At 48.1% G+C, this 12,500-nt stretch overlaps 2 protein-coding genes and 1 long non-coding RNA gene across 3 annotated transcripts in view; all 3 read right to left on the reverse strand.

The window, feature by feature from the left end:
* Positions 1 to 7,445, reverse strand: part of mlf1 (myeloid leukemia factor 1) — an 8,591-nt gene extending 1,146 nt beyond the window's left edge. Inside the window, exons 1-6 of the mRNA XM_027019818.2 lie at positions 7,339 to 7,445; positions 6,612 to 6,774; positions 1,035 to 1,124; positions 807 to 932; positions 532 to 691; positions 201 to 351 (exon numbers count right to left, since the gene is read on the reverse strand). Coding sequence (XP_026875619.2) covers positions 201 to 351; positions 532 to 691; positions 807 to 932; positions 1,035 to 1,124; positions 6,612 to 6,774; positions 7,339 to 7,385 — 737 coding nt within the window. The 5' untranslated portion in view covers positions 7,386 to 7,445. The remainder of the gene's footprint in view (positions 1 to 200; positions 352 to 531; positions 692 to 806; positions 933 to 1,034; positions 1,125 to 6,611; positions 6,775 to 7,338) is intronic.
* Positions 2,336 to 3,754, reverse strand: LOC113583460. The gene is made up of 2 exons (XR_003411293.2): positions 3,117 to 3,754; positions 2,336 to 2,820 (listed from the first exon to the last, which is right to left on the reverse strand). It is a non-coding gene; the product is annotated as an uncharacterized LOC113583460 (long non-coding RNA).
* Positions 7,446 to 8,952: 1,507 nt separating the features above from the next.
* The window catches only part of rsrc1 (arginine/serine-rich coiled-coil 1), a 119,895-nt gene continuing 116,347 nt past the window's right edge, over positions 8,953 to 12,500 (reverse strand). Inside the window, exon 10 of the mRNA XM_035528646.1 lies at positions 8,953 to 9,788. Within this exon, the coding sequence (XP_035384539.1) occupies positions 9,696 to 9,788 (93 nt within the window). The 3' untranslated portion in view covers positions 8,953 to 9,695. The remainder of the gene's footprint in view (positions 9,789 to 12,500) is intronic.

Raw genomic sequence — 12,500 nt, forward strand, 5'->3', positions numbered from 1 at the left:
TGTTACACCAGATGACATTTTTTCCCTCCATACCTGTATCACAGGGTTGATGCCAGTTGCTAAGAAACCAGAGTGGTCAGTTTACTCTGACAGTGACTCTGATACTCAAACATGACCCAGTGATTTGAGCCTTCTGTGGTTTCTCTATTCTCAGTGTTACTGCAACACAAGTCCACTAGGGGGCGCGTTTTCCTGCTGACCTTAATGTGCTGCTGGCTTTGTGGTCAGGGCCGGTGATGGCCACCCGCCTCACGGCACGGGCCCCCGGCGCCTGAAGACGTCCAGCCGGAGCGGCGCGCTGGAACCGGGAAATCTCCCTCTGCCACTCCTCATCAAAGGCCTGGGCTTCAGCTACAAAGGTCAAAGAAAGTTGGGGTCAGAGGTCAGGGCTGTAGCGTCGAGATTTGTGCACACGTTGAGAATAGCACAACTGTCCAAAAGTGACCTTTGGTTTTACTTCCTGTTACAGCGGGATACGTATGTAAACCTGGAGAAAGCCATACAGTGTCTCAGACACACGCACACACTCACTCTCGTCCATGTTCTGGAAGTCCTGATTAAACTCTCTCTCTCCGGTCTTCTGATTGTGCTTCCTCTCGATGACGTGGCCCCTGTCCTGGATGTGATGGCCAATAGACACCTTCTGCAGTCCACTCTCAGAGTCTCTCAGAGATCGGCGTGTCTCCTTAATCTACACATGAGCGTGTACACAAAACACACACACCAGCACGCTTGTGAAGCTCTGTCCTGCTCCCTGTAGCCTAGATTTAGGGGTTAAAGGTCAGGCCCCGCGATAGAGCACTCACCCCCCCGGGGGCGCAGCGGGTCTGCGAGGACGCCTGGAACACCTTGGCGGGCTCGTCTCCCACTTTAGAGTAGGTGACGACAGAGGACGACCTGAAGGCGTGCGTACCGGAGTCCGTGGACATGTCCTGGAACCCAAGAGAGGGATTTTAAAGTAGAAACAGCATCTCTCCAGCAGGCATGTGCAGTGGGGAGGATGCTGATAAGGGGACGGCTGTGGAGACACTCACAAAGTTCCTCTGCCTGTCCTCCATCCTGGTTCTCATTCCCACCATCATGCTGTCCATCATACTGAAGGGGTTCCTGAAGAAATCCATGTCCTGCCACGGGTTAGGGTGGACAAACGCACACACACAAGGTCAGTCCCTGAGTACTCGCATGCATTAAGCCATTATGGATCAATTAATTTCAGGTAAAACAGATAGAATAAATGATGTATATATGTAGTAATAAACATATATAAACAAGGCTTAGAGGATGAACAGGGCATGAATAAACAAGTTTCTGCACCTGTGGTATTGTCCATGCTTTCTCTTTTCATCTCCCTCCCTCTCTCCCTCCCTCCCTCCCTCCCTCCATCCCTCCTTCTCTCCGTGGTGATCTGTCTTAGTCCTGGGTGGCGTCCTCACGTCCGTACCATTCCTCAGCCAGAACCAGCCTCTCCATCATGTCCCTGTGGTGTTAACATGTGTCCTTTTGCACACATGCAGGTGGTGGGGTACTGCACCCCACCGAGCTGCTAACGACCCCTGACCCCCAAACCATGGCTCTGCACTTCTGAGAATTCAACACCCACTGGACCTGTGAAGATGTCGGTCCGGCTGGGGATGTCGGGCCCAGGCCGGCTGTGTGGATAGAGTCATGCCACTGAGCTGGATGTCAGAGGGATAATTTGGGATGCCTAGGATTAGCTAGGATGGCCTTGTTCTCATGGCCAAGACAGAAGGTTAAATCTGACCCTAGATTAGGTCTGATTCCAAGAGTTACTGCTGCTGTTTATCCTGGAATTCCAGACAAGTCCTGCAGGCAAGTGCCACGCTAGCAGAGACCTACACACATACACTCCAATACACACACACACAGACACACACACGTGCACGCACACAGACACAGTCACTCACCAGCACTCCCACGCACGCAAATTCAGACACACACAAATCACACGGGCACCCATGCACGCCCGGCCACACACACACTCATACAAGCACACAATGAATCTGGACAAGTGCTAACAAATTATACAGTAATCTACTGGTAAACTAGTTATCGTAATCTACACCACCATTTGAACACTGGCAGGACTGGGTGTGATGAGATGGGAACCACAGCCAACCTCTGAGCGGCTCTCTACGGATCAGACGGAGGTGACGCGCGTTACAGTCAGACGGAGGTGATGATCTGTCTCCTTTTATATGTAAAGCAGCACTTACAGGTGACCTGTGTTAGACCACTGCCTCTGGAATTCAGTCATTTTCTTTGAACTCGCAAATTTTCCCTTTCTCTGACTGTCTCTTATTTAAAAGTCATTTGAAAAATTTGAAAGTCATTTATTTGAAAGCTGAGTCAGTGAACACAGTACCAGCTGAGCTCGAACCCTTCAAACAAACGTTTCACATTCTTGAAAGTGTGTGAAATGTGAAGCTAATGTTAAAAATGTAAAAAACAACACTGATCCCAGATCAGAGGGAGCACACTCTTGATGAGGGTAAGGTCTACACAGACAGCTGAATGTACATGGAAGAAACTCTGCACAAGTCTTAAATTCAGTAATAATAATTTTCTTAAATTAAATTCTGATAAAAATTAATAATCTTAAATTCAACATTGATAAATCTGAACCCATTTGAATTGCGTCCCCAGCCTCTCTGGATTAGCAGACGATCCCACACAGACTATCCTGGATTTGATCAGGTCCTCCGTAGCTCAGATTACAAGCGTCCTTCCACTCCATGATTTGAGTCACGCTTTCTCCCTTGTCCATGTTTTTCACACACCTGCAGCTCTGCTCTGTCCGTTCTGCATGAGAAGACGTTAAAGAACAGAGTTCAGAATGCACCTTGTGCGGTTCGTGTCTGTTCCACCTTTAAGGAGCATGGAACCAGTAACTTAACTAGTTACACCGGCTTCCTGTTCCCATCTGCATACAGTACAAAACACCTCTTTTAGTCTGGAAGTTCCTTCATGCTCTGGACTTTTTGATCTTCTCTGTGTGTGTATTCTGACTCACACTCAGTTCTTTTATTATAAACTCAGTGGTTATAAACTCTTTAATGCAACTTTTCATATGTTCATTAAAGATAACACTGCACTACCGTATGCAAGATGCCTGACTGTTTCCTGTAGGTCCAGAGACGGAATGTTATGCTCCAGGAATATCGCCTAGCTCAGACAAGGCAACTGCACAGGTCAGAGTTCACCTCTTACTGTAGCAGTGACGCAGAACTGACTTCCACGTTTTTTTCGCCCGTTCCAGACTGATAAACTACACCGGGTGTCTTGTTTGGCTTCTCCTAGCGACTCTATCGCCATGGTAACCCTGTCTTATGTTTTTTTGCTTCGCTTGCTTGTTATTCTTCCCCTCGTTTGAGTTTCTATGTCTTTCATTAATGACACCTGTTTCTAGTTCTGTGTTAATGTGTATGAAGCATGTGTTTGCTGTTTTCTTGCTGGCCATTGTACTAAGCCTGCCTTAGGATATGTCATTAGTTCTAGCCTGTGTTCTGTGTTTTTCGCTCTCAGTCTGCTTTTCGTGTTGTGGCTTTGATATCATGCTCCCTGGATCGCTCCATCCACCCTGATTTTGGATTTGCAGAAAATAAATCTCGCTCTCAGTGGTGGCATCTGTCTCATGTTCTCTCCACGTTACAACAGGGGTCGCGACTAACTGGGTGTGGTGGTAGTTTAGCAGTTAAGATATTAGACCAGTAACCAGAAGGTTCAAGCCCTGCCCAGTTACCTCTGTTGGGCCCCTGAGCAAGGCCCTTAACCCCTCAAAGTGTATTCAGTCACAACTGTACGTCCTTTTCCGATAAAAGCGTCCGAATGCCGTGAATGTCAATGACGCTCTAACGCAGGGTCACTCTAGATGATACCAGGGACACAAAAGAGAACATTTGAGTTTAAAAATAGGAAACCCTAAACTCTCTCTGTGAGAAATGGAAGACCTTTAATGCAGAAACCTATCACAAGATTGTAGATCAGCCCCTCTGAGACAAGAGCTTCAGGAAACCATTTCTGCAACTCAAATTTTAGTCGAGTTAAGTTACATGCAGACAGAGTGAAGTAGCTATTGAAGGTTTGAAGGAATTAGCTGTAGTAGTGCGTGTGTTAAAACACTCGTCAGGAGAGTGTGCAGAAATAAAAGCACAAGTGTGGATGGTCAGAGAGAGCAGTGTGAAAACAGCTATGCTTAAACTGTGTGTGTGTGTGTGTTTTTTATATATATATATATATATATATATAAATAAAAGTATATGGGGTGTTGAGGGCATCACAGTCTTTGCAAAATTGGCAACTGTCAGTACGGATCATTCAGGCATTTCAGGGCGAAGCAGTCGACGGATGCGGTTCTAATGAGAGCAGGAGTCCCGCGAGTCCCGCGTCAACTCCAGTGAAAGGTCACAGCGCCCTTGAACCGCCTGTGGTTCACACAGAGGCACCAAGGGCTAACCTCGTCCCTCAGGAGGAGGACACAGCCATGTTTAAGGCACATGACTACGTTTAGAAGTGTAAAACACAGAGCACAGATAAAAGCTTTTGAATTAGCAGGCACTATTTTGGGTGAGAGGTCTGAGCTTGGAGCTCTGTGTGTGTGTGGCCCTGCTGACTTGTGTTAATGGCCCATTTTTGCTGTGCTTCCTCACTGCATCATGTATCTTCCCAAATCCGGATCCTGTTTTGCTGGGCGCAGTGGCCCCTTTATGCAGTGGACACCGGACTCCCGAGGGCCAAAGGAAAAGGGGCAAACAAAACAAGCTCGGTGGGGGAGAGGCTTCCGAGAACGACCAAAAACCCCAACAAGCCTGTAGATGACGCCGTAACTCGTGGGTCAGGTTACCACAGCGACACTGCAGCGCATGGTGCAGTGCATTGCATCATACAACCATTTCATGCCGTGAGTTTATGAAAAAGCGTCTTATGATAAGACAGGTTAAGATATCATACAGATAAGGACGGTGACCAAGATTTCAACGTGATAGTCCCAAAATAGTCCTGACTAAACCCTGGACATGTTCATCAGATTAGTGGATGGGCTGTTTGTGTGTGCGTGTGTTTCTTTCCTAAAGAAAGATTACCACATTTGATACTTGAGCTTGTGATGACCCAGCAGGGGTCCAAGGCATGTGCGAGGACACTAAACACAGAAACACAGCAACAGACACAAACACACATCCACATTGGGTCGCAGTGTCCCCTATGACCTAGACTAAGACAGCAAGACCAAGACACGACTAGACTAGACTAAGACAGCAAGACTAAGACACGACTAGACTAGACTAAGACAGCAAGACTAAGACACGACTAGACTAGACTAAGACAGCAAGATTAGACTAAGACAGCAAGCAGCCAGTGCTACAACCCATCCACTTCTGACCCCAGACAAACCCGGCAATCCCAGACTCACCAGTCCCAGTCAAAACCCAGCCATCCCAGACTCATCAGCCACGTCCCAAACGAATCACGACCCAATTCAGTTGACCTTTAAGCTCTTTAGCTCCTTTCAGCGGATCAGAGAGGACTGTGGTATCTGATAAAAGTAATTACCAGGAACACAGGATCACCCGCAGCTGGAGTGTTTAGCAGACACCTTCCAGCGCCAGACAAAGAGAGGGGCCGAGACGGACTGCTTCTCCTCACGGCCTTAGTGCCTTTACATCAAATGACGAAGTTGTACTACTTTTGGTAAAGTTCATCATGTTACCTTTTTATTTTCATTAGGAAAAAACCTGAAACGAGTGAAGTTTCCAACATTTGTTGTCTTGTTCACCATGTGAAACAGAAAAGCCTCATGGGAATGACCTCTGACCTCTGGGAGAGTTCAACACTCGCATTTCTGGACAGAATTTCAATTTCTGGCAGCATCCTGAATTTCTGAATGACTGGACGTGCGCCTGCACCCAGACACGTCCGAAGAGACGGCAATGGCATGTGGGACCCAAGACCGCCTAAAGCAGCGTGTCAGCGGAACAAAGTTGTGCAGGCAGTTAAAAATACCCCCCAGGGCTAAACTTAGCTACGTGGGGGGCAGGGGAGACTGCCCCTCCCCTGCAGTGCACACTAGCTGCTCCAGCAGTGAAGAACCTCAGGTTACACTCGCATGGCAGGTCGCCATCAAAACCTTGGTAACCTCCCCACGCCAGCACTCATATCTGAATTGCGGCTATGTACGGATGTGAGACATTGCTGGACGGCCGGACACGTGTCCGGGTCCTTCCGCACATCTGCCAGGACAGAGAGTAAGAGGATTTGGAATACTCGCCAAGGGAATTGCGAGCATCCAGCCCGGAGGGCTGAGCCAACACAGCAAAGGGTACAGGGATCAATGTGTTTCGGCATGCGTGCAACGTGAGAGCCAGGCCTCGACCCACGAACACACACACACACACACACACACACACACACAAGCCCAAAGACTTGGATAACTAAATCACATCTGTACCTCGTTTTCAAAGCAGGTGTGACATACACATCTGAAAATAGATTAAGTGACTGACCACCATTCACATTTTACCCGGACAGCCTGGATTGCCTTTTATGACTGTATAATAGCCAGGCCTGCGGCTCACTCACGCTGCACCGGTACTCACTCTGTGGTCGGTGCGGGCGGCCAAGCTCCTGCCGGCCTGGCCCGCTCCCCCGCGACCTCCGTTCCTGCCATCTGTGATACTCGGCATCAATCCAGGACTGAAAGGGTCCGCAAAACCCCTCATCATCTGCCGCATGCGCTCGTGGTGCGCCTGGAACGGATCGCTACCAAACGGAGAGGGGCACGAAACGGCAGTCAGGGACCGTGAGGGATAATATACGGGAACGTGTCATGTGTTAAAAATCAGAGAAGATGAGACAGAGAGAGAGAGAGAAGAAAACCGACTACACGAGAGATCGTCACTAATGTAAAGTGTTAATGATTCCAATTGGAGATGCCTGGAAGCGCATGCAGGCCAAACGGAGGCCAAATGAGGTCACTTTGAGCGCGCGATCCCGCAGTTTACGCGCAGCCTTCATCACTGATGACTGGCGCGTTAAACCGCGCGGGGCTGAACAAGGCCATTTGATCTGTTGGCAGCACGCAGTCACCCCGCGAGACTGTTCACAAACACAGAGGCGATTCCGCGTGCGGCCGAGTCGAAAACGTTCACGTCCGCGCGTCTGCATTACCACGCGGTACCCAACACACCTGCATTCGTAAGATCGCGCGCTAACCACCGCCTCTGCAAACTAAAGAGCCGACTGGAGTTACTGCACATGCATGCACGAGCACGCGAAGACGAGTTTAAGATGTGCGGAGACGCACGAGACGTAGACGCCGCTTACGCAAAGCGCGGGTCCTCCTCCAGGTCCCTGAGCACGCTGCTGAACATGTCCGCGCGCTGTAGCTCGCTGCTCCGCTCGTGAGTGGCGCACGCAGTTACTAGCCACGCATTTACTATCGACACGCGCGACACGGCCGCGGGCCGCGTGACCTGCTTGGAAGCTTTCGATTGGCTGGCTATTACTGGGTCCTGGCTCGTGCTGGGGGTGTCATGGCAACGTGGTGCCTCGGGCTAGGGTACTTTCTAGAAGTCTGCATTAAATAGTGACTTTACAAAGGCGACTCTGTCTCACAATAACAATAATGTTTAAAAAAACATCACTGATGAATCGTTATTGAAGAGTTTAAACTTTAGAAGAGACCGAGAAAAGGCAGCGCAATAAGAGCGCGGATACGGCAGCTAATTACCATTAAATGTAAACATCACAATGTTCTTGGACAATTGAGTATTCATACCAATTCAACTGAAATCGATTGACATGAGCGTGACGAAACCAGCAGACACCTGCTGGAAGACACACACACACACACACACACGACAGTCTTGTGCACAAACAAATGAGAAAAACATACGCACACACAAGAAACACAAGACACACGAGATAAACATACAATACATGCACAAGAAACACACGAGAAACTGTTTCTAGATCTTCCTAAATTCAAGACACTAAATAAATATTCAATACACACTAAATAAAAATAAAGATGCAGACTCTGGAATTAATTGAAGATAAGAGCTGGTCCCGTCTTTATTCTGAGCTCAATGTTACAAACGAGGCGTTGTCTGGAGAATGTCTAACAGTCTCAGGTGGGCGCATCTTTTATACATTTTCTTCAGCACCATTTTCATTTTTCATAACTTGTCCAGCTTCCACTATTGTTCTCCAAACCAAACATTATTCATTGTATGCAAATTGATATTCCACACTTACACCAACCAGTTCTTGGTGCCATTAGGTTCACCCTGAACTACTTCTATTTTTTTTAAAGGCGATCATATTCTATATCACCAGCTGCCCATATTGGTTCTTCCAGTGATGTCCATATTGTTACTTGCGGTGCTTGGCCGGATGTCCCATCCTTGAACCAAGGCTCCCCCTCGACTGAGGCCCCTAAGGACCTGTCATGGAGGCCCCCTGAGGATTTACACTGAAGCCTACAGAGGCCTTTCCTGCATGAAGCCAGTTTATTCTGGACCATCCATATTTTTACAATATCATTTTATTACCTCAAAACACACACAAGACTAACACACACATGAAACACATATGAGAAACAGAAACACACACACACACACACACACACACACACACACACACACACACGAGAAACAAACACACACACACACACACACAAATACCTCATATCTGGTCTCAACCAATAAAATAAGAATCCCTTTGGTGTCTGAGTCACTAACGCCTCATCTGTTCATTATTTCGGTCTGCACCGTCTGGGCCAAGACTCCAGACTGGGCCTCAGTGCAGAACCACCCTAAACAACAGGTCATACATCTCCGCTGAGGTCAGAGGTCATCGTGGTCTGACCGCTACTGCTACACATCCATGTAACTGCACAGCACTTCCAGAATGAAGAAAAAAGATGAGGACAAACCCTTAAAAGAGAGAGAGATTTTATTTTGAAAACATCACAGAAATCAAAAACTGCAAAATGAGGTGGAACAGTCAAAATATTTAATGTAAAAAACAAAGACCTCATAACACTTTTACCTTCACTGGGAGGCCAAAAACTCTAAAGTATAATGACATTCATTTGTAAAATAAGAAAAAAACATCTTAACTTCCTTTAAAATGTTTGATTTGCATTTAGACATTTTTCCTTTTAGTTTAATTTGCGTGACTATTTAGAGGGACACACACTACATATACAGCTCCGTCTGGTCTGGAGGACTAACTAGTCAAGAAAATCCAACATAGTAGGTTGGGAATTTCAGTGAGATTTCAGATTATTATTGTGTGATGCTCTAAAATTTGGAATAACATCATTTTAGATTTTCCAAATAACAATTCCAACTTTTTGTGAAACTTCACGGTCAGATTTTTAGGATTTTTAAATCCTTAAAGGAAACACGACAATACTGGCATCACTCTCGTAACCAGCAAGCGGTCACACAGAAGAGTGTCAGGATGTGAAGCCTGAAAGGTGATGAAATAACCCGTCTGTAGCGTGAAGGACCCTCAATAAAGCAGTTTTAGCTCTGGGGCAAAACTCACCACCGCTGAACAAGAGAGAGATCACACCTGGTTCTACGCAAACGGAAACATAAATATGTGGTGTTTCTGTGGAGTGTGTGGGAAGGCTGGGGAGAGACCGGGGAGAGACCGGGGAGAGACCGGGCTCAGGGCACGGGGCTCCCCATGAGCCGTTCCTGACGCAGTGACAGGAGTCGATTTAGCCAGAGCGTCTCCGCCTCGCCCTTGTCCAGGAACAGCTGTGGGAGAACCAGTGTCAGTGAGGTTGAGCTCAGGACCGCGCTTACACATGCTGTCCAGCAGGGGTCGCTGTTCTGCCACATCACTCCGAGCGTCATTTAACTGCTGCGTCGGTTAGTGAATTGCAGCTCTGGCTCAGATGAGGGTCTGTCTATGGGGTTACGCGGTTCCAAAACCCTGCAGTTTTACTGCGGTTTACCCATGTCGCCACCTGCAGCATAACTATGTCTTTGCTTTCTTTTTTTATTTATCATCACCACCACCTCCAGACGCACGCAGACACACGCAGACGCACGCAGACGCACGCAGACGCACGTCTAGGGTAAAGCTTAGGGACATATATTATTATGTATATATTAGGGGTTAGGGTGGAAGGTCAGGCGGTCAGACCCTCATGCTGAGACGAAAGAAAATAAAAGATGACCTTGAACCCCGGAATTAGAAAAAAACGTGAAATCAGGGTTTAACTTGCACATCCGTTCGGCACAAATTCCTGTTTCACGGTTATAACGACGGCTCACTGGTGCCCAGTTGTTCGTTAAGCTCACATCTCGAGGCTGGCTGGCGTTAAGACCTTCACTCCTACCCAGAGTGCAGCACAAGCTTGTGGAATTTGACATAATCGTGAATTCCCTGCATGTCCCCGGCCTGCGCCACGTTCTGTGTAATCCACTTACAGACGAGTCTGCGTGTGCTTGGCAGGACGGCAGCGGTCTGTGGGAGCCATTATAACTGATCTTTCATATTGTTCCTTAATGCATTTCCAGTAGTGGGCTCTAATTGTCTGAGTTGCCTTAATATAAGACACTGGCTGGTTTGATTGGATTTGGAGAGAGGGAGGGGGAGGGGTGAACAGCGCGGCGTCGTACGCACATATGACAGCGTAATGCATAACAGTGATTTGGGTGTCAGAGAGAGGGTGGAGTGTGAGTGATTCCCGCATTAGGACGCCTTATGAGTTCCTTAAGTTTGGAAGTTGGAGGCTCGTCTCCTGGACTCATCAGTCTTTACTCTCATCCAAACAACGTGGAAGGCGTGAAATCAAATCTACGCCTGGGAAAGACTGATCGCTTCCATCCCACATGGGGGCTGGGTGGGTGTGAGTGAGAAGGAGTGTGTGTGTGTGTGTGTGTGTGTGTGCGCGTGCGTGCGTGTTGTGTGGGTGTGCGTGCGTGTGTGTTGTGTGGGTGTGCGTGCGTGTGTGTGAGTGTGTGTGTGCGCGCGCGCGCGCGTGTGTGTGTGGGTGTTGTGCGTGTGGGTGTTGTGCGTGTGGGGGGGGCTCTAGGTGAGGAGATAAGTACATAACTTATGTTGAGTTACAGTTTGTCCATAGTTCTCGCTGTAGGGGCTCTACTCAGTCACACATGCCAGGGCTCCGTGGTTGGCATGCCAACACACACACACGAACCCAGCGATGGTGTCTTTGTGCGTGTGACCTGATTCCTCGCATGTGATCTGTACGTAGGAGCTTCTATCGGCTAACACGATAGAAATTACCGTGGCAACAGTACACAGTGGCGGGCTAAACAAGCCTTGTGCATATTACACGCATACATCAGCCCACACGTCTGCACCCGTCACAGGTAACCCTGGTTACAGTGCTGTCAAGGCCGAGAGATCGGGGGCAGGAAGTTCTGTCCACCGAAATTACAGGAAGAGGCGAGTCAGAACACAGACAGACCTGTGGGGGACAGCTACGAGAAGACTGGACCTGTAGTGCACTTAACATGGGCTGTTATTATGAAGAAGCATTCATGTTACAGCAATAACAAAAAATAAAATATGAGTTAACAGACATATAACAGACATATTAGATGTATAAAGGCTTACAGTTCAGAATAAAGTGAAGTCAAGCAATGAACACAAACACACACTTACGCTGGGGTGGGCGAGTATGTGGATGTCATGAACACAAACACACTTACGCTGGGGTGGGCGAGTATGTGGATGTCATGAACACAAACACACTTACGCAGGGGTGGGCGAGTATGTGGATGTCATGAACACAAACACATTTACGCTGGGGTGGGCAAGCATGTGGATGTCATGAACACAAACACACTTACGCTGGGGTGAGCGAGTATGTGGATGTCATGAACACAAACATTTACGCTGGGGTGAGCGAGCATGTGGATGTCATGAACACAAACACACTTACGCTGGGGTGAGCGAGTATGTGGATGTCATGAACACAAACACACACTTACGCTGGGGTGAGCGAGTATGTGGATGTCATGAACACAAACACATTTACGCTGGGGTGAGCGAGCATGTGGATGTCATGAACACAAACACACTTACGCTGGGGTGGGCGAGTATGTGGATGTCATGAACACAAACACTTACGCTGGGGTGGGCGAGCATGTGGATGTCATGAACACAAACACACTTACGCTGGGGTGGGCGAGTATGTGGATGTCATGAACACAAACACACTTACGCTGGGGTGAGCGAGCATGTGGATGTCATGAACACAAACACTTACGCTGGGGTGGGCGAGCATGTGGATGTCATGAACACAAACACACTTACGCTGGGGTGAGCGAGTATGTGGATGTCATGAACACAAACACACTTACGCTGGGGTGGGCGAGTATGTGGATGTCATGAACACAAACACACTTACGCTGGGGTGGGCGAGCATGTGGATGTCATGAACACAAACACACTTACGCTGGGGTGGGCGAGCATGTGGATGTCATGAACACAAA

This window comes from Electrophorus electricus, chromosome 7, assembly GCF_013358815.1.
Source record: "Electrophorus electricus isolate fEleEle1 chromosome 7, fEleEle1.pri, whole genome shotgun sequence".
NCBI classification, from domain to species: Eukaryota; Metazoa; Chordata; class Actinopteri; order Gymnotiformes; family Gymnotidae; genus Electrophorus; species Electrophorus electricus.